The sequence below is a fragment of the Hemitrygon akajei genome, chromosome 12, assembly GCF_048418815.1.
Source record: "Hemitrygon akajei chromosome 12, sHemAka1.3, whole genome shotgun sequence".
Lineage (NCBI taxonomy): Eukaryota > Metazoa > Chordata > Chondrichthyes > Myliobatiformes > Dasyatidae > Hemitrygon > Hemitrygon akajei.
In genome coordinates, this window is record NC_133135.1 from 64196800 (window position 1) to 64219630 (window position 22831).

Here is a 22831-nt window from a genome sequence, read left to right on the forward strand (position 1 = left end):
CTATATGCAATGGATTGACTATGAATATTTTAATTGCTAATTAATATTAATTAACATTATTCAATCTACTCATTTGTGTTTCTGGAGCTGGATGTGATCAGGATCATCTCTCTAGCATTTTCCATTCCATTTCTGTCACTAATACAAAACGATAGAGTTGTGGATAGTGAGGGAGGTAGTCAAAGGATTCACAAGGATGTAGACTAGCTGGAAATACCATCAGAGAAATGGTAGATAAAGTTCAATCTAGACAGTGTGAGGTGTTGCACTTTCCGAGGTTAATTGTCAGAAGAAAGTACACAGTAAATAGCAAGACCCTTAGGAGCACTGATGTACAGAAGGAAGTCCATAGCTTCCTGAAGTGACAATACAAGAATTTTGGTGCTCAAGGCAGTGTTGGGCATACTTGTCTTCATTGGTTGGGGTGTGGAATATAAAAGTTTTGAAGCCGTATTGTGATCTGGGAGTTGTGGTCGAGGGACAACTTGATCACGTTAAATGGAATTACGAGAGGAAAAGGTGGGGTAGACAGCCAGAGTTTTATTTGCCAGGGTGGAAATGTCAAATACTAGAGGCCTTAGCTTTAAGATGAGAAAGGAAAAACTTAAAGGAGATTTGCATGGCAATTTTTTATTTACATAAAAAGTGGCAGGTGCTGCCAACTGAAGTGGTGGAAGCAGATGCAGTAGCAATGTTCAAGAGGCACTCAGAGAGGCACACGATCAGACAGGGAGTAGAGGGATAGAGATCACACACAGTTTAAGTTGACATCTTGACTGGCACAGATGTTGTGGGCTGAAGGACTCATTCCTGTGCTGTACTGTTCTTTGATTTCTCAAATGCAACTTTTCCAAAGGCTCAAATTAGATTTGATGAGCTCATATAAACAATTTAGTTATAGTCCAATATTCTACAGTTCACAAGATTGACAATCTTTTCGCTTTATCCATTGCACTCTGATGTTTAATGGCTCAGAAAACAGATTTCTCAAAGAAATTATTTAACAGACTAGGTGTGCTAAGTTGCTTCGTCATTTCTACCGCATTATTTCTGAAACTGGAAATCTAGAATATGTGGATTGACAAAATATGGTACTTTGTGGGTTAATTTGAAACTGCATTAGGGGATCTTATGTAAAAAAAAGTATGATGTACTTTCTATAATGTTAAATGCAGTATAATACTGTATTTTATTAATTTAATGATTTTTGTTGAAACAGAATTTATATTACTGTCTTCCATTGCTGCAAGTGGAAAGTGAGACTTGAACACTGCAACATGCCCACATGAAGGACGAGGTCTTCAAGTTTACATTATTCCTAACCCCACACACAAAATGCTGGTGGAACACAGCAGGCAAGGCAGCATCTTTCGGAAGAAGCACTGTCGACGTTTCGGGCCGAGACCCTTCGTCAGGGTGCCTGGCCTGCTGTGTTCCACCAGCATTTTGTGTGTGTTGTTTGAACTTCCAGCATCTGCAGATTTCCTCGTGTTTGCTTTTTATTCCTAACCCATTGCTTCTGCTGCTTTTTCCTTGACTGTGACCTCCCCACAACACAAATGACAATGACTTCATAAACAACTCATCATTGCCCCTCTCCTCTGCTCTCATCCTTTTCTCTTACCCAGTCAGAGTTCCCTTGGTTGTCATCCTCCACCCCAACAGCATCTGCATTTCATAGCTATACTGCTCTCAGTAAGAGTGAGGGAACTTTGAGCCTGCTTCAATCAATAAAACAACTCCATAACCAGATTCCGTGTGTGATATCTTACACAAACAGTTCATCTATTTCACAACAGTGACTCAGAGCTATGGGAACATGCTGTTCTTTCTGGAATGTACAGCAAAACTAAGCTCTGGCCTCACAATACACAAATATGTTCTGACACATCTGTCCATCAATATCTCTGCAGATGGTCTATTCTGTAATTATGTGAACATAACGGCATTAGAAGGCCATTCAGCTTGCCAACATTGCATTTGCCTTCCTTACCACCAACTTAACCAACAAACTACACCATTATTCCTTCTAAGTACGTGACCATACACTTCCCTACACTATATTTCACCTGCCACTTCTTTGCCCATTCTCTCAATCTAATTTCCTCTGCAAATTCCCTGCTTCACAAACACTACCTGCCCCTCCACCTATCTTCGCATTGTCCACAAACTTGGTCACAACGCCAAGAATTTCAGCATCCAAATCACTGACATATAACATGAAAAGAAGCAGTCCCAACACCAACCCCTGCAGAACATCACTAGTCACCGGCAGCCAACAAGAAAAGGCTGCCTGTTATTTCCTCAAATAATTCTAATAGGTTTTTCAGGTAAGATTTCCCCTTAACGAAACCATGCTGACTTTGGAGAAGATGATTCTTCTTTCCATTTGGAATGTGATCACGAACACTTCAGTTCCATAAATGAACCTTGAAAATCTCCATGCATCCTTGACTGGGTTTGTTCGGCCAAGACATTGGGATAAGAAGAGTGAATGATGAATTCTTGAGATGTTTTAACATTGTTGATGTTTCTTTCTTCAGTGTCCTCTGACTTCTTGTCCATTCGAGGACATCAGACCAAGATTCTGGCATCTTTGTACTTGTGGCATATACATGGGTGACGTTCACACAAGTGCTTTAAATAACTGTTCTTCTGTGTGGAGCAATAATTCTACATCCTCAAAGAATTACACAATTCTGGAAGCTGAGCCAGTACCTCTTAGTGGAAAATGACAACAAAAACTTAGCATTCTCCTTTGCACTTATACTGGATGGGTCATATCTCCTCACTGTTGCAAGAAACTGAGATGTGACTGGAGTACTGCCCATCTATTCCATAGTGACAAACCTCAACCAATATTAGAACATCAGATCAAGGTGCATCAACCCAGTGCATATTCTGACAACACACACAAAATGCTGGTGGAACACAGCAGGCCAGGCAGCATTTATAGGGAGAAGCGCTGTCGATGTTTCGGACCGAGACCCTTCGGCAGAACCTGAAATGTCGACAGCGCTTCTCCCTGTAGATGCTGCCTGGCCTGCTGTGTTCCACCAGCATTTTGTGTGTGTTGTTTGAATTTCCAGCATCTGCAGATTTCCTCGTGTTTGCATATTCTGACTGTGCTGTCCACAAATGAACTCAAGAATTTGTATGCAGCCAGTGTTAATGCTCATCTCTCTACACTGGCAGAGGCTATCAGAGGTATCTCAATGGTTTCACCACAAATATACAACAGAAGCTCATACACATGAAAATTGCAACATTATGGCCATACTGGGACAATTACAATCCATTTTGTCTTCTTGCAAGTTACCTTGCTCATCTCCATTTTCTGAGCAGTGTGATTAAACTACATAAATATAAAGGACAACATATCACAGGACGCTGGGAATAATTTGATGGCTCAGAAAGAAGAAGTTGTTGTGAATTCAAAGTAGCTGCATTGGATGCTAGGAACATAGCTTCTTGTTTCTTTGACCACATCCTAATGGTTTGTGATTTAGCAATTCATGCTGAGGTCCTAAGAGTTTGTTTAAAGACGGTAGGATCATCCACATAGCAATAATGCCCTAGTTTTTTTTCTCAATCATTCTCCTCCTTCTTCAAAACATTGATATACTGCATACCTACTACATTCATTTTATTTTACTCTGTATTCCCAGTCACCTACAACATCTGGCAAACCTTGGATCAACACAAAACTATCCTTTGTTCTCTGGAAGATGTCCAGAGCTGATGTCATCCCAAGTAGAAATTTGTTGTATTTGGACAATCTAAAGTGAGCACCACCTGAACCTCCATCTGAGTCAAACTGCAGGTGAGCATATGAAGATTGACTGGCAATGAAAATTTGTTCTCCACCTAGTTGTAGTGGGTATCTGTCTGCATTTATTATTGTGAACTTAACCATATTTAAATATCATACAGGAAACACTGCAGCAGCCTAATCAGAAAATTTAATTAGCTTGATACTTGCTTTCCATAGCATCATAGCTCTTCCACAATTTTAACTTCTTATGTAATGTACAGGTTATGTTTTTAAAATCTACACCACGTTATGCTTTGAATGCTGCAATTATACCCAAAACCTTCGTGCTCCTGTTCTTTCTCCATTTGTGCCACATTTTGTTAGCTAGTTCTGATGTATCAAATTGAATCTTTTCCTTCAGTCAAAGAAACCGATATTTCCTTCACCATTTCTCATTCTGATCTCACCCATCCCTATTGCCTTAATCCTTTCCCCAGTCTGGGTATGAAGAAAGTGGAAGATCCCACTGTACCAGCTGGCTAACAGCACTTCAGCTGCTGCTGATACATAACCAATATTCACTTTTCACAGACACTGCCTTCCCATCAACGTATACAATGTACAGAGAACTTCAGTAGAATTCTCACTTCTGGTGAACAATCCAAGCGGATCACCTATGTGAATTGAATTGACTTTATTTCTTACATCCTTCACGCACATGAGTAAAAAAACTTTGTTACATCTCCAACAAAATGTGCAATGTACAATTTATAGTAATTTGCTATAAATAGTATGTACAACAGGACAGTCGATGTAGCATAGAAATGTGATTGTGTCAGCGTGAATTAATCAGTCTGATGGCCTGGTGGAAGAAGCTGTCCCAGAGCCTGTTGGTCCTGGCTTTTATGCTGTGGTGCTGTTTCTTAGATGGTAGCAGCTGGAATAGTTTGTGGTTGGGATAACTTGGGTCCACAATGATCTTTCGGGCCCTTTTTACATACCTGTCTCTGTAAATGTTCTGAATAGTGGGAAGTTCACATCTACAGATGTGCTGGGCTGTCCGCACCATTCTCTGCAGAGTCCTGTGATTGAGGGAAATACAGTTCCCATACCAGGCAGTATTACAGCCAGTCAGGATGCTCTCAATTGTGCCCCTGTAGAAAGTTCTTAGGATTTGGGGGCCCACACCAAACTTCTTCAACTGTCTGAGGTGAACAAGGTGCTATTCTGCCTTTTTCACCACACAGCTAGTGTGTACAGACCACGTGAGATCCTCGGTGATGTTTATGCTGATAAACTTAAACTTGTTCCCCCTCTCAACCCCAGATCCATTGATGTCAATAGGGGCTAACCTGTCTCCATTCCTCCTGTAGTCCACAATCAGCTCCATTGTTTTTGCTCCTTTGTCACCAAGTTCTTACAACACCATTAACCCTTCTTTACTTTCAAGTCAACTTTACATATGTCCCTTGATACTACAAACATGACAATCACTTTGGCTCTGTACTAATCAAGCCAGCATTGTGTGCTCTCACAGTGATAACATCAGTCTGTCCAATAGTACTTCCCTTTCTCAGATGCTGAACAGCCAGTTCTGGTCTGTTGGCCTCACCAAGGGTTGTTATACATCATATGCTTGCTTGGCCACTGCTTCCATTATCTGAACAAGATCAATCACCAGCCTGAAATTCAGTTTAATCTCAGAGCAGCCTCTTTTGACTATGTACATCTGAGAACACACAAACCATTCAATCCAACAACGCCTCCTGTAAACTTGCACCTACTTGCAATGTTTTTTTACAGTTCAGTGACAAGGTCACTGTCAATTTCATCTGGCTTCAAGCTTGTGCTTTGAACCATGAGACTGTGGTGGGTTACTCATGGTGTTCAGTTAGCTAAGCTCTGAAAATCAGCTTTGTGAACTTCTTGCCTCCCAGTTGACTGCAGCCAACAATATCTTCAACTTCTACATCTTAGCAATGATAACTGACATCAAAATAGACAGCTTCCCACGTGGATGGTCATTTGTAGTGATAACTTGTTCATTATCTTTTATGCCTGGAATTATCTGTTTGGACGATATGCAAAGGAAAGACTTTCGCTGTATCACAGTACATGTGACAATGATAAACTAATTATCAGCAAATTGGTCCTTGTTTGTGCTTGTGAATCTCAGATTACTTTAAGCCTATGCAATCAGGGGACACCATGCAAAAAGGATTGGAGAAAGAGGTGGAGTTTGTAATATTACCATGAACTCTGAGATCAACGTCCCTCTGCTGCTCCCCTGCAGCATTCACGGCTACACACGTGTATCTGCCAGTGTCGCTGATCTGAGCACTGGCGATAGCAAGCACTCGACCCCCAGACAGAACCTGCAAGCAAACGGAAAAGCTTAAAGCAAAATCTTTATAAGTGCCACAGAACGCTAGTGTGAACTTACTGACATCTTTAGGTTTCACTTTATACAGGAACATAACAGAAGTAGAAGTAAGCCTGATATCTCTCCTGCCTGCTCCACTATTCAATTAGATCATTAAATTTGTTTATTTTTATTTCAGCATAACATTTTTGTAGTATCTCCATGTCCCTTGATTACCTTAATATTCAAAAACTGATCCACTTACTCTGAAATTTTCTCTGTCTTGAATACCTTCACCAATTGAAATGCCACAAATTTTACATTTCAAAATTAAAGGGATATGAGCAAGCATCTGTTCTGGGGGTATTGGTCCTAACATTAAGTGGTCCTATTGAATGTAAGAATAGTGAGCTTAAACGTACACCTCTTTTGAACAATTTTAAATGACTGCTCAAATAGCTCAGAGTTATGGTACACCACAGAACTCCCCGATTGGCTTAGTGAAATGTCCATCGAGCCTCCTTAGAATTCAGTCAGCAAAGTGTCCATCCCTCAGTCAGTGCTACCAGACTGCTCACTGGAATGGAGATGGGTAGACTGCAATTTTGTTTCCAATCTGAGTCCCTCTTTCCTAACATGACAGGAACAGTCCTATATCTTGCCACCTCAGGGACTATCCAGTACTAACTCATTCTGCAGATTGCTTGTGGTCAAGAGTTCCAAAGCAGGAACACCAACGTCTGGTAGTGTTTCAGTCACCAGCCAGCTCACAAATAAGGTGTCAGCTGTGTAAGTTATGGATTCCAACAGTCCACGTAAGTAGTTGCCACGTCCTGCTAGTGAATGTGATCAATCAGATTTGTGGCAGGAATGCGCAGTTTGCTCCAGCTGATAGTCTATTCATTACCTGAGGACTGCCTATTTTAGCACAGGTGGAACACAAATCTAATTTAATGCAGATGTAATCAAATACTATAACACAGAATTGTGCATTAATAGTCAAAAGAAATTAAAAACATATTTACAAAGGTTTATACTTCTTTGTGCTAATTCAGCTTTCAACTGTAGCTCTGCATGCTGGGAATGCAAAGTTGAAGGGGCTCATATCATAATTAATGTTCAGTTTTACTGAAAATTTTGTCACAATAACAGTAATAGCTGTAGGAAGAAGACTATTTAATCAAAAAAATAGCACCACATCTGGATTGTACTAGACTGGTGAGGGACAACTCTTCTTACCAAAGGTAGAAAGTTATAAATTAATATCCCACTGCAACTTTTTAACACATCAATCTAGGCAAAAGTAATGCTGCAAGTTCATCAAATGGCTACATTGTGTGGGGGACAACTTTGGTACAACATTGCAATAGGGCTCTATGTGCCTACTTAGTAAAAATTCCATAAAGTATTGTTGTTAAAAAGCAGGAAGCCTCCAGGGATTCAGGTAGATGCAGACTAAATTTCATTCATCTTATTTGAGGTTGAAGGATTTTGCTTTCTGAAAACTGGTTGATGTGTAAGTTGCTTCCTTTTGAAGTAAGTCAGTTCAGCACAACTCTTTGTTAATGTTTTCATGTAATTAGTACAATAAAGCACAGATTAGAATTACCTGAACAGCATCTGAAAAGCTGGCAATTGGGCTCCCATCTTTCAGCCATGTCATGCTCGGCACTGGGATACCACTGGCCTCGCATTCCAATCTAACGAGGTTGTTTACCACCACAGTCACCATGTCACTGCTGCCAGATATTGTTGGAGGAACTGCAAAGTGAAATCATCAACATGAGAACTAAATGCGGTCTAGTGAGATAATGACAATTGCTTCATATCAATTAAAACAGTGCATGGGTTGCCTTTACTGCCAACCAGCTGATATAATCCAGCACAGAGGGTTTGGCAAACCTATGGTACACATGCCCTAGATGGCATGTGTAAAAATGTGGGAAAGCAGCATACAGTGCCACCCCTTGATTCTTTAAACTCCACCCATAATAAAAAGATACCTAGTGATTATCATTACCGCCAATTAAAGCAGTAAATGATTATTGTCACATGATGCGAGCAGAATCATCTGCAGCTTAATGTGAAAAAGGCTAAGGAGCTGGTGGTAGACCTGAGGAGGGCTAAGGCACCGGTGACCCCTGTTTCCATCCAAGGGGTCAGTGTGGACATAGTGGAGGATTACAAATACCTGGGGATACGAATGGACAATAAACTGGACTGGTCAAAGAACACAGTGGCTGTCTACAAGAAAGGTCAGAGCCATCTCTATTTCCAGAGGAGACTGAGGTCCTTTAACATCTGCCGGACGATGCTGAGAATGTTCTATGAGGCTGTGGTGGCCAGTGCTATCATGTTTGCTGTTGTGTGCTGGGGCAGCAGGCTGAGGGTAGCAGACACCAACAGAATCAACAAACTCATTCGTAAGGCCAGTGATGTTGTGGGTGTGGAACTGGACTCTCTGACGGTGATGTCTTTAAAGAGGATGCTATCCAAGTTGCATGCCATCTTGGACAATGACTCCCATCCACTCCATAATGTATTGGTTAGGCAGAGGAGTACATTCAGCCAGAGACTCATTCCACCGAGATGTAACATTGAGCGTCACAGGAAGTCATTCCTACCAGTGGCCATCAAACTTTACAACTCCTCCCTCGGAGTGTCAGACACCCTGAGCCAATAGGCTGGTCCTGGACTTATTTCCACTTGGCATGATTAACTTATTATTATTTAATTATTTATGGTTTTATATTGCTATATTTCTTCACTATTCTTGGTTGGTGCGGCTGTAACGAAACCCAATTTCCCTCGGGATCAATAAAGTATGTCTGTCTGTTTACAACCCAAGAGCAGTGAAGTGCTTTTACAGGAAACATCTTCATGTCAGCTTGGCAATGACTAGATAATTATGAGAACACATGATGTTGGGCGGTATGTTTTGAAATCTTCATAGATCTGGTGTACACATCAATATTTGAATAGTAGATGGTTAGAATAACAATATTACTTAGAAATTATATTATTTTTCAATTTTCTTTCTAAAAGATTAATAATTTTGAATCGGTTTTCTAAAGTGCTTCATTTCTTTCAATCTGTCTGTCATACTTTGATTGATAGTAAAACAATGAATACACATAAATAAGCAACACATTTTCCTAAAAAAGTCCATAAATACGGTTACTAATTTATTAATCAGTGATTATCTCTGCTTAAAATTACCATGATACGTGAAAGAATGCTTTTAGAAGATTATTGCCAGTTTGGGCACATGCTCTCAGTAGGGGTCATTCCATTGGTCTACAACAGACTATATAATAAAAAATAAAAACACAAGATGCTCAGCTGTTCTGCTGAGAGAAGAACACATTATTTTACACCAGTAATCTGTCATTAATGAAAGATTTTGACCACAAATATTAACTGCTTCTATATTCATGCACACTTACTGAGTTATTCCAGTTTTATCATATGTTGGTATTTCAGTAGTATTACTAACAACAACATTTTTTCTGGGGATTGTCGGTACTTGCTCATGTAGAATGGTCCTTACACTTGCCATTAGTACACTTCAAAAGCCCTACGGGGTGCGGAGGGAGTTAATGCATTTCTGTGTGACAGTGTAATGTAGACAACTGTGATTACAGTGCTTTTCATAGATCTCCTAAATTTTATTTCCAATGTATACAAAATAAAAAAAAGCCAACTACAGTAAAGAATATTAGAGTCATCTCTGCTTTTGAAATGTATATGTCCCTGTATGTTTCTTATTTAATCCATTTATGTACCGGTAGTTAACTGTTGTAATTGGTAACATCACTTTTTGTCCAATATGCTCAGTGTGGGAAAGTATAGGTATTACCCTGGCAATGAACATAATTTTAACATCAGAATCAGTGCAATCTTTTATAATATCACTTTCCTGAACTTTGTAGATATATATCTTTGTATATTTGGGCTGATTTTCCACCATCTTGATCTTTGCAACAAATTCAATCATGTCACTTTGGCTTCATGTCAGTGCTGTTGTTTTTGTCATATTATGCATTGGCTGAAATTCTTTAACATAAATTGGAAGTTATTTCCAGAGCTTTGTTTGACATATACGAAATTGCCCTAAGTTTTTTTTTGTATTAAAAAAATCAATTAGCTCAGTTGTTAAACAATGCCTGATTCAGAGACATGTCAAAAGAACAGAGTTAGGACAAATTCTTTATAATTTCTGAGTCTGGTAGATTGAAGTAACCCTGCAGTCTCTAGCTCCTGAGAAGTGAAGCATCTTTCATCTTGTGTGTCTAATTAACAAACCTACTAGGATCCATCTCTGTTGGTAAGATTGCTTTCTTACTTTCACCTGGCTTCATTTTGAGCAGACACATTTGCACTCTAATCCTCATTCTGTCGATTACGTTTGTCCTGGGAAATGTCTGCATCAAATCCACAGAACAAATGAAGGGCTCTTTCACAATATTAGCAATGACAGTCTTCTCAACATAGACACATTGGGTCTAAGGTGGCATCATGCACCGTTCCTGCTTTAACTATTACAGGGACATTTCCCTTTTATTATCTTTAATTCCTCCCAGGCTCAAATCCTGTCAACTCTGGTCTGCAACTTGAAGTCACTGCAGTGAGTTTACAGACCCACCAAACTACAACCTGCTTGTGCCACTTGACATATTCAACAACTTTGTAATACTTTTAGCTACTTCAATTTTTTTTTTTCAGTCTACTCTCATTTCCAGAGCAAGATTATGAGCTCCTAATTTGTCATAAAATAACGTGTAAAGTCACGTGCAGGAAACAAAGAGCTCTAGCAGGCATTTCTGGTCTGAGGTATGTGCATTATCTGATCAAGTAAGTCAGGCAGAGACATGACTTTTATTGATAGGACTTGATTATCCAGTCCTATCAATTATTAATTGGTACGTCTCTGTAAGTTTATGTTGGAATTTAAAGTTAAATGTATAAATACAGCTATGCTCAGACTAACCTTACATGCAAAGTATTTGTTCACTGCACTATTTTACAAGCTTAAATTTCCACTAAAATTCAGTTATTATATACTAACTTAAGAAATGCACAATATAGATTTGCTTACCATAAACATCCACCTTATAGGTTATTTCGGCAGCTCCAGCCACGTTGATAGCTGCACATCTGTACACACCCATATCTGTTACCTGGGCACTGGCAATCTGGAGAAGTTGACCCCGATTTAATATGGATGCTCCAAATCTTGTGCTGATTGGCTGGTTGTCTTTGAACCATGTTATAGCTGATGTTCAAAAAGAAAAACAAAATATGCAATAACTAAGAGGGGTTAGACAGTGATTGAGTTATTACAGAAGAGAATATTTTGTAAATTACATACTAAAAATGTTGTCCCAGTTTTGTCATATTCATTAACTTCACAAGAGTTCATGTTCCTATTACTTGTACACTATATAAACATTCCATTTCATATGAGCTTCCTGTGGTCAGATTAAATCACAAGTTCTAAACTGTTAATGAAAGAGACCATCACATCTATTTATTTAATCTAGAGTTTCCCTGGTGGATTGATATTCCCTCCAATCTTCACATTCTCCACCTGTTCCTACTTCTCTGAAGTTGATGTATCACAATGGAGTGTACTACTATAAATAATGGCCTCTATATAAGATCTTGTGTGTTAGATATTAATTGATGAGATTTTTAAACTCAGGAGTCATTGTGACTAAGCCTGGCCTGCCTTAGCCATTTGTGCTCTTTCATTTTGAGTGTACTTACCATGCTGATACAGAGAAAGAACAGCCAGAACCACCCACCAGCTTTGACGTCTATCACATTAAGCTTGGTTGAGGTCTGTGATGCACCATGATCAAAGCCACATCACATACTGTTGTTGCAGCATTTACATTTTGTCGACTAAGGATTTGTAAAAAAAGTCTATTTTTTAAAAAAAATTTATGAATGTCTACCTTTGAAACAATTGAACATTTTCCCCAAAACACAAGTACTTAAATGAAGGTTTTTGGTGAAAATCAAACACTTGAAACTGGATGCCATTCGTTCCATTAATCAAGCAAACAAGCAGTTCAACCCCTCTGCAGTATGGGTTGGAATTTCCTATCCTACCTGGTACTGGGGTTCCTGATGCTCTGCATTTCAGTTCAATGGGATTTCTAACAATTACCGTCTTGTTCAGAGTTAGGCCCCCATCTTCAATGGTCGGAGGTTCTGAAAATCAAAATAATTTCTCATCAGTAATAAAAAGGACTGCTACTCGGAGTGGTTGACATCTAATGACAGGGGGAGTGGAGGGTTAATGCAAATTTGACAAAGCTGGAAATATACTGATAGGGGGTTGAGAGAAGAAATAATGTGAGTGAGATAGATTATAAATAACAACCTGGTCTGTTTGGCTGAATGCTGAGTATATCCATGTAAGATAACATATTACTGAGTGGAATCTGGAGTAAAAATTAAACTGCTGGTAGAACTCAATGGTTCAAGCAGCATCTATGGAGGCAAAGGAATGTTTGATGCTTTGGGTCAAGACACTGTGCCTGGTCCCAGAATGTTGACCACCCTTTGCCTATATAAATGCTGTCTGATCCTCTGACTTCTTCTTGCAGTTTATTTTTTTTATTCCAGTGTTTCACGGTCTTTTGTATCATATACGTCTCTATGTTCTATAAGCTCAGGACCTTTGCTGTGAAAGTTTAATCTGTTTTCTCAAAATGGCTTGCCATGCTCATAGCTCTGTGTACATTTTCTGCAAAATCTCTCTCTTTCTCTACCTACCATTCCCTTTATGTCATTCAGCCTTCCCTGTTCTTCCTCACAAAATAAGCCACTTCCTACTATTCTGATTACATCTGACAGACAGGCATCTTCCATTCCATCATTATATTTTCTCTGAGTCCATTATTATTATCCTCCTCACTGTTTATCACATGTAGAAGTTTTATGTCACTTGCAAATTTTGAATGATACATGCACATCCAAACTACCAACAGGTAATCAGGACCTTACAACCACTGGAGACAATAATCTTTCTTCCAGCTCAAAAAAACATTTACCAGAAATGTTTCTTGTCAATGCAAATTTTGCAACTATACTGCCACTATCACTTTTCTTCCATTAATTCAATTTTACTGAAATCATGTGGCACCTTATCAAAACCCTTTAGAAAGCTGATCTACACTCATTTGCTACTTTATCAGGTACACCTGCTCACTAATGCAAATATCTAGTCAGCCAATCATGTGGCAGCAACTCAATGCATAAAACCATGATCAAGAGTTCAGTTACTGTTCAGACAAAACATTCGAACAGTGAAGAAATGAGATCTAAGTAACTTTGACCATGGAACGCTTGTTGTTGCCAGATGGGATGGTTTAAGTATCTCAGAAACTGCTGATCTCCTGGGATTTTGATGTACAACAGTCTCTAGAATTTACAGATAATGGTGTAAAAAACAACAAAAAAAAACCATTGAGCAGCAGTTCTGTAGATTAAAAACACTTTGTTAATGAAAAAGGAGAGAGGAGAATGGCCAGATTGGTTCAAGCTGACAAAAAGGCAACATTATCTCAAATAACCACGTGTTACAGCAGTGGTGTGCAGAAGAGAATCTCTGAAGGTAGCAGCAGATCTTACCAGCCTCCACTTCTGTGGCCACTTTATTAGGTACACTCCTGTACCTAATAAAGTAGCCACTGTGTATATGTATTGACCACTTTGCCTCATGAAGTATCTCAATCAATTTATTTATGTGTGACTTTTACGAAATCATTATTAGTTTTCTTTTACTAATCCATAATTATCCAAATGACAATTCCTGCTGCTGCCTGTAAGGAGTCTGTACATTCTCCCCGCGACCGTGTGGGTTTCCTTCGGGTGTTCCAGTTTCCACCCACAGTCCAAAGACGCACCGGTTGGTAGATGAATGGGTCATTGTAAGTTGTCCCGTGATTAGGCTCAGATTAAATCGATGGTTGCTGGGCAGCGCAGCTCAAAGGGCTGGAAGGGTCTACGCTACACTCTATTTCAATAAATTCATCAATTCCAACTGATTTATTCTCACTATCAGGTTAAACTGATTGAAATGTGTTTGCTAATCCATCTTGATATACATTTTATTTTAAAACAAGTTTTGCCGTCTTCTAGTTTTTTTGTCATCATTTCAGAGTCTGAAAACAATTGCAAGGTTATGGTCATTAAGTAAAATTTTGAACCTTATTACCCATCCAGACATACTGCCAGACTTTATCAATGTTTAGCCATCCAATATTCAATTATCTTCCCTTTTATTCTGACTTCAGCAGTATTGACTTCATTTGCTACCTTTGCCATCCACTTTCCCTCCATGCATTCATCTTCTTTTTGGTCCCTAATCATCTTCCTTTCTCTCATCCCATTACCTGTTTGTTATCAATAGGACTTATTTTCCAAGTAAGTTAGACATCGGCTCATTCACTATCTCCCTGCAATGTTTAGTTTACAATACTTCTGATCTTTCTCTATTCAGCTAGTTTCTTGCATGTCTTGTCTGACATTTGACGTCTGAAAATCAAAAAAACATCAGTTGCTGGAAATTTGACATAAAAACAGAAAAGACTCAGTGGGTCAGGCAGTATCGGTGAAAAGAGAAAGACTTAACTATTCAGTTTGAAAACCTTCATCAGAACTTTTTGCTGTTTTTAATGTTTCTCTTTCATCATACAGGAGCTTTGGATTTTGCTGATCTACATCCTTCCCTGATGAGAATGCACTGAACCACTTAATCTTTAAGAACTACTACCCTCTTCTCGCTGAATTGCCTGACTTTAATAACTCCACTTTTGAAATGTATTTAATGTATTTCCAGTGAAATGCATCCATTAATATTTAAAAGCTGAGATAATGCACAAATATCAATACATTGCATGTCAAGTGCTTATATAACAAAAGGATGAATTTCTTCTGCACAGTATTTTACTGTACCAGCAATCTACAACACTGCACATTTAATAAGTTGAAGAACAAGAGAAAATTCCAATCCGTGGGACATATTTTAAGATGACCCACACCAGCAGATATGCGAACTACAGTTTAAATGATGCTTGAGGTAGGATAGAACAATCACATCCAGATAGATCAAGAAAAATCATGGCCAACTATATTGCAGTCTGCAAGCAGGTTGAGTTAAATACGGAGGGACAAACTCTAATCTGGATAACCAGCACATGATGTTTTTGTGACTTTGATACGGACTGCTTCTATCATGGTCAGCAGGGAAAGAAACCTGATTGGTGAGGCTGAAACATAGTTGAGGGCCCAAATTCAGGAGGTAACAATTACCCTCAAGGGTGTTGGAAAGGAAGACTAAAGCAGGACCTGAGCTGGTAGCTTGCACAGGCAGAGGTGACGAGAGGGGAGAGCGATGGGGTAGAAAGCAGTTCCACAAACAAAGGAAATGTATTGCCCTTAAGGCATTTATTTAGCTTTATTAGATTTTTGCTTTAAGTAACTCATTTGTAACTATTTTCTAGTTACAGTTAAAGGTCGATAACTAGGTTGGCAATTGTTGAAGGTAAATTCATTATCTGTGATATATCACGGCATGTGATGACGTCACACCAGGTTTTGCCGCGTCTTGTGGGTAAGTTCTGGTTTGGAGAAACGGGGGGGGGGGGGGGGGCTTGCATGTGCAGGATCAACATGAGGAAAACTCCATTTCTACCCACTAAGAAACATCATAGAAGCAACGCCATAAGTTCATATGACAGTCGAGATGTTGAAGTAAAAATGTTAACGCTGATTCTGTTAAAAGAAATGACAGTTGATGAGGTTCATTTTCTTGTGCTATTGAAAGCATTGCTGGAAAGTTTGTGTTGGAGTCTATTTAAAGCTGTTGATGGCGTAGGTAGATTCTGACTGTATGTTGTACTTTAATGAGACTTTTAATGTAATATAGTTTGTTGTAGCTTTATTTTTATAAGTATTTATGATGCAAACGTGATGCCAAGAAGGAAAAATATACTGTATATATTTTGTATTATTTTATCAACAGTTTTCACCATACGTTAATGTGGAAGAGTGAACAGTAAACGGTTAATCTTACTGCGACCCTGTCTTCATTGACTCCGGTTTAACTTGGTGTTTAGTCAGAGTTTCGACACACTGCACGAGAACACTATAGGAAACATTAAGCAAGTGCACTGTCTGGAAGACACTGGTGGAATCACTTGATCTTTTTCACGAGAGGAAGCGATGTGCACACATACCCACACAATTCAAACATATTTTGATTGCTCTTTACTTTTCTTTTTGGCGACAAAATCTTTGAAGAATGTGGCAATGTAATATCATGCTGTCCCTTTTGATAGCTATGGACCTTTTCAGTCTTATGGTTTTTACATTCTGTGTTTTCATTTGTTCTTTCTCATATTTTTGTGCAGGAGGAGGGGGTTTGGGGATTAATGTTCTTGTCACGTTTTGTTAGTTTCTTTGTGTGGAAGAGGGGTTTTTGTGAGTTGATGAGCATGTTGCCTTTCTTTTTTTTTGTACAGAGGGTGGGTTTGCTGTTTCTCTTCTAAGCTCTTTGTCTTGTGGCTATCTGGAAAAAGCAAATCTCAGAGTTGTATACTGCATACATGCTTTGATAATAAATGACCCTTTGAAAGGAGAACGGAGTGTTGTATGTAGTACATGTATTACATATGTAGTAATTATGTATTTCTTACCATGCACGTTGAGTCTGATGTGCTGCTGGGCTTCCCCAGCTGCGTTTGTTGCCACACAGTTATACTGGCCTGCATCTTCCAGCAGAGCGTTCATAATCTGCAGCTTGCGACCCGTATACTCCAGCTGCAAACACAATAATATTATGTAATGTTACCAGTCACCTACCTGTGCTGCTTGTTGAATTCAAAGCAGCAATCTGATCCCCATTACTCATTTAAAAATTTCTTTTAACCTCGTATTCTAATCTGACATAAAACTCTGGAATGTATAATTTACAAATACAGTTTTTATGTAAATGTAATTTTTACACCCACTTGATTTTATGCTTTTTCAGTTCAATGGAGCTAAAATTGCTGACCTCAGCTGGAAGGTGAGATATCTGCTCTAGTCAGAGCAACCTCTGATGCACTCATGTACTGTACCTACTTCACCTCTATGATGGCTGTTTAGCAGCTGCTCTGACATGTAAAAAGGAAGGAAGGATCTGATTTAAATTTTTATAAATTTTTTGACAGCAGGACACCAAGTGAGCACAAGGGAGGAGCGAGGAAATTGTGTGTCGTAGGGAAGGTATGGAGAAAGGGCGGCAATGCAAGGGAAAGATTTCAAGCACCCTGTTTGGATTAATGGATAAATTACAAGAGACAATTGTGCAGGAGATACAGAATTGGGAAACGCTATCTTGAGAGGCTGGGCTAACACACCCATTCTAAGCAGCAAGGGAAAGCAACAGAAAGGAGAAACACTTGTGTGTAAGTGGCCTCTCCATGTTAGCCTTGCTGCTTGTTATTCTTCAGAATGATTGAAATAAACTCCCTGTGTTGGTACCTCCCAGCTGCCGTTGCTTGAGTCACTAAAGCAGTCCTGCAGAACAGCAAACTGCAAAAATGAATATGGTGTGGGATGGCAGCAACTAAGGCAGGGGAAGAAATGTATTTGTAAAAGGTCGACGTAATGCATGGATTGTTTTTTCCTTCACATGACCACAGTCGCTGTCTGCTTCCACCCAACTGTTCTTCAACATTTAGGATGAACTATCACTGACATTTCTGGAAAAAATGTTTATAGAAACAAGATAGAGTAATTCAATGAATTGGGTCCAAAAAGGTTGCACAGTGTAAATCAGACTTGAAGCACATTGTGTCAGGGTTGGAGTCATATTTAACAGCAAAGGAGAAAATCTGCTAATCTGCAGGTCAGGCAGCATCCTTAGAAAGAAGAGTTATAGTTTTAGATTGAAGGACATTTGTCAGACCTCTTATTAATTGTAATTAAGTTAGAATCCACTTTTGGAGATGAAATGAGTCACTGCACTATTACCCCACTCATCACCCTAGGAATGTTAACAATGGTGTTCTCATTCATTCCAGAGGTATCATAGACTGCCACTCTGCTGAGACACTGCTGCACAGTTAGCAGCGTTGTGATTCTGATGAAATGCACCTAAAATTGAGAACAATGTGTTACTCTCTCCTTGGGATACATTTCCTTTGGAAAGAGCTATCTCTAATTTCTTGTCCACGTATCACTAGCAACATAAAATTACAGATAACAGCTAAAATATTTTACGCTATTTAATGTGTCTTTAGTTACTGAGTGAACAAACCTTGATGTTTCCTCTTGCGGTGTTTACAGGCCTCCCATCTTTAAGCCATGTAATGGTAGGGTGTGGAATGCCATTAGCTACACACTGCAGGATCACTGTTTTATGAACCACCACTGATCTTTCCAAAGGGCCTGTTGATCTAATTGTTGGGGAAACTGCATTGAATCGGGGAGAAAAAGCATATTTTATTCCAATTACACAGATAATTCTTAGCTGTCAATTTCTGACATAAAACTAACTTAGTGCATCCTAAATCAGAAGAGTGTTTTAACAAGCAATGAATGGACAATAAACAAAGTAATAATGGATAATCATTACAGAAGAAATTGCCTTATAAGTTATTTCTTTAATGAGGGAATGCCAATTGAATAGCATTTAGAAAATCTTAAAAACATGGCATCCAATTGATGCTAATTAAGGCAAATACAGTCATAAAACAAAAGTTCAGAATAGAATTTGAAGCTCTGTTCTTGACATTCAGGGGTTACCTTGAACAACAACATTAAATTCTCGCTGCTGACTGCCTGCTTCATTGGTGGCTACACATTGGTATCTGCCTGTGTCAGTGATCTGGGCTTGCGAGATGATCAACTTCTGGCCATTGGCTGTAATTTGAACACCAACTGCACTTTTAACTGGTTGCCCATCCTTCATCCACCTAAAACATAATATATTTTTAAATCAACAAAATTCAAACAGTTGCAGTTTCAAGTTGTTCATTGTAAATGCACAGAGGATCAATGCATTTCTTAATAATCGTAAGCTGAGAAAATGTATCATTCATTTTAAACAGTAACTTCTGCAGGCTGATGAATTTTAAAGACCGGTTTTCATCAACATTTAACTTCTCCAAAATGTAAGTTCGACTTTTCTTAATTCTATGTCAAGGTCATCAACTCAAAATGTATTTCTATTCTCCCCTCCGTGGGTGCTCTCTGTTTTAATGAGCATTTCCAACATTCTCTTTATTTTGTTATTATTGGGAATTGCTCAGCCTATTTTCAAGTCACAGCCTTTTGTTAAGTACAATTAAGAAACTTTTTGAACAGTTGAGGGCCTAAAATTTCTTCAAGGTTCTTAAAAGGTTGCAACAGCCAGTCTGCGCAGAAATTTTTAGATGCAGTTTTCCTTGATAATCACATACATTCCCCATTGTTGGGTTAACAATGAAAGTAATTCTACCAAGAGACTTCTGTGCTGGCTCTGGTCATGGTGTCAGATGTCATTTACCACAGTCAAAGGGTCTCTACTTTTACACTACTGCTTTACTTCAGTTAAAGATTCCGATATGTAATATTAAGTGGGTTTTTTTATGGTTGCCTCTGGACATACATTGCCATGGACATCCAAACAAGCACATAACTGGTAGAGCCCTTGAAAAATGAGCGGAATGTCACTCTGTACAATTAACATTGCATACAATGCACTTATCTATTTCAGACTGGATTCACTTCCACATGTCATGCAGGGTCCAGAAAATATGATGAGGAGAGAACCCTACAGGGACCTAAATTACCTCTCCTTCCACTGCACTGACCGCTGAAACGTATAGGGTATTTTATTCAGGGATCACCCGTCAGGTTAGCCCTGTAAGCCATCACCTCCACTTATCCCGTTATGAAAGGATGGATATTCAGAAAGACAACAATAGAAATGGAATGAAGAACATGGACATATTAAAAAGGGTCAGCCAGTTACTATAAAATATTAACTGATGTTGCTAGTTGTTTGCCTCATGGTGAGAGGCTCTTTTTAAGGATCTTATCAATACTACTTCTGTTTGTTTATCTTGTGATCGAGGCATTTACAATGACTTACTCACATGATATTTGGAGGAGGGCTTCCAGCTGCATTACACTCAAGCTCCAGAGGATTATGCACAATTACCGTGGCATTGGCGGCTTCTTCATTCCCTTCAATGGTTGGAGGCACTGCAGAAAGGTAAACTGTGGAAGTACTAGTGCACCCAAATTGCTTCCATATTGCAGAATTACAAATCTATTGGTTCTCAGGCACTTCGGGCAATGGGTACATTCTGCTGAACAATGCCAAACTTTTCAAAGTACAAATACATCTGCATGCCCCAGGAAACAACCACTGCCACTTGCTTTACCTTCTGTGAAAATTACGGGCCCATTAGGTGAATAAATATGGAAATATCTTCGAATGACATCATATCTGTTGTATCTGGGCAACTACATATCAATTAAATAAAGGCATGCACGTGCAGGTGACTTTAACTAGTGTATTCACATTGCAGAGAGAAAGAGAGAGCGGGCTGCAGGACACACGTGTGCAAGAAAACACAAATCTATGCAAACAAGTAAGTTATCAATCCATTAGTGCTAAGGGGAGTCGTTGCTCTCAAAAAATACAAACGTTTGTAGATCCATACAGTACAACATCTTTTGTAATTATTGAATCAAATCATAAAGAAAAAATGGAGAAAGTATAAAAACATTCTCTTGCTGAAATATTCTCTGCATGAGTAACAGAAAAAATGATATGGCCACATGTTTGCATTTGTGTACCAGTTTTGCCACTTTATTCTGAAATGTATGGACCAAGAAAGGTTTGACATTTTTCAGACAGAAATTGGTGCAATGGATAACTGAGAGTAATTCAAGTCTTTATGTCTGCTTGGGCATGGAATTTAGCATGTTTCACTTAAACAATGGAGTTCGTAAACATGGATTAAAGTAAACAAAACCTGGTTTAATGAGTGTAGCAAAGTCCGAATATGAACAGATTTTTGCCTTAGCATTTAGACATATTGGGAGCTTTCAATGTGAGTGAGGTGACAGAACGCTTCATCCATCAGATTGTCTGATGGTCATCTTCAAGCTCATTAGGCAAATCAGTGCTGGAGATCTATTCTCATCTCTGATCTCAACAAATACCATCCTTTTGCAATCATGGGATTACAGGAATAACCCGGATGTTTTTTAATACCTTACCTAGAACATCTAGGATGTACTTTATTTGGCTTTCACCAGCAATGCTGCTAGCTACACACGTGTAGCCACCGGCATTAGACACGGCTACACTGAGAATCTCCAGTGTCCTGCCTCCCTGCAGGATACGAGTGTTGTTACTGGCTTTCACAGGTACCCCATCCTTCAGCCATGTAAGAACTGGAGGCGGGTGCCCAGATGCTTCACAGTGCAGAACCACCATGTTATTAGTAATGACCTTCTTGAGCTGGGGAGTTTCAAGCTGTCCTTCAACATTAGGAGGAACTGGAAAAAGAAATGCAATCAGAATAGATTAGTCTTCTTAAATATATAAAAAAAAGGTTTTATTAGAAAGTTGTGTATGGCTTTTTGTTGGGGATTAGAATCATTGACCTAAACACTAAACCATAGTGAAGCATTTCTGCTACAGAAATTTCTGTTAGCTGTGACTTTATGACTTGACTTGATGCTTCTCATATATGAGAAGTAAGAAGTTTGCAGGAGTCCTTTATCTGATTGGTTCTGGGAAGTTGATTATTAAGAGTAGAACTGAGACTTTACTCAGGATCTGAACAAAGATTGCTTCCTCAAAGAGCAATAACCCAAAAAGATCTATTCTTCTCTCATCTCATTCTCTGGGCATAAAAAGTTAATATTTCAGCTGTGATATAATGTTGCACTTCTGAAAGAAGTAACTTGTCCTTGTATAAAATCCTCAATCACTTTCCTGCCTATGTGGTTTTACAGTCAAAGCTAGCAACCCATCTCAATACAAAAACCCAGGGTGATGAATGCCTATTTAATCTTGTTTTGTTGAGAAAGGGGCAAAGTAAATATAAATTTATTGAGAATAGAGCAGCTTTTGTCTCTGGTGGCTTCCTTTAATGAACAACTTGCTTCCACTTATAGATTCAGGCAAAAAATAATGCCCAATGCTGGAGACATTATGTCATCAATTATATTCCTAAACTACAAAGAATCACCACCACTAGGAAAATAAGAACCAGTGACAATCAAGGAACAGAATTTCATTTCGATCTGACTAATCCCTCTTCTTGTATTTAATTTGTTTCAGCGGAGTTTCTAATTATCTTAGACTTTTAAATTAACCACATATTCAGCCTGCTGCAGTCCAAATGTCACTTCTTTCCATGTAACAAGAAAAAAAGATATCCTTTGTACTTTTTCTTCTTAGGGATTAGGTAAACTGCAAGACAAGTCAGAATTTCTCATGGGTGTCAGTGCTGATAAACTAGTCAACACTGGGTGAACGGGAATGTCCACAGTAAATCGCCTCCAAACATGCCTTGACTCACGAAGGTTCTGTAAATGGGGGTCAAAATGAGTGTTTGAGAAGCTGGCAAAACAGCATCAATTGAGGTTCTCCATATTCAGAATTCTCTTGAGTGGTGGGAGAGGGAGATGCATTAAATCTACTGCCA

General features: G+C 38.9%; 1 protein-coding gene across 1 annotated transcript in view; it reads right to left on the reverse strand.

The window, feature by feature from the left end:
- hmcn1 (hemicentin 1) overlaps nt 1-22831 on the reverse strand; it is a 489515-nt gene that overhangs the window by 180665 nt on the left and 286019 nt on the right. The window contains exons 32-40 of the mRNA XM_073063293.1: nt 21393-21674; nt 20258-20366; nt 18924-19093; nt 18436-18590; nt 16829-16952; nt 12234-12335; nt 11215-11391; nt 7726-7877; nt 6006-6129 (exon numbers count right to left, since the gene is read on the reverse strand). Of these exons, the coding sequence (XP_072919394.1) occupies nt 6006-6129; nt 7726-7877; nt 11215-11391; nt 12234-12335; nt 16829-16952; nt 18436-18590; nt 18924-19093; nt 20258-20366; nt 21393-21674 (1395 nt within the window). The remainder of the gene's footprint in view (nt 1-6005; nt 6130-7725; nt 7878-11214; nt 11392-12233; nt 12336-16828; nt 16953-18435; nt 18591-18923; nt 19094-20257; nt 20367-21392; nt 21675-22831) is intronic.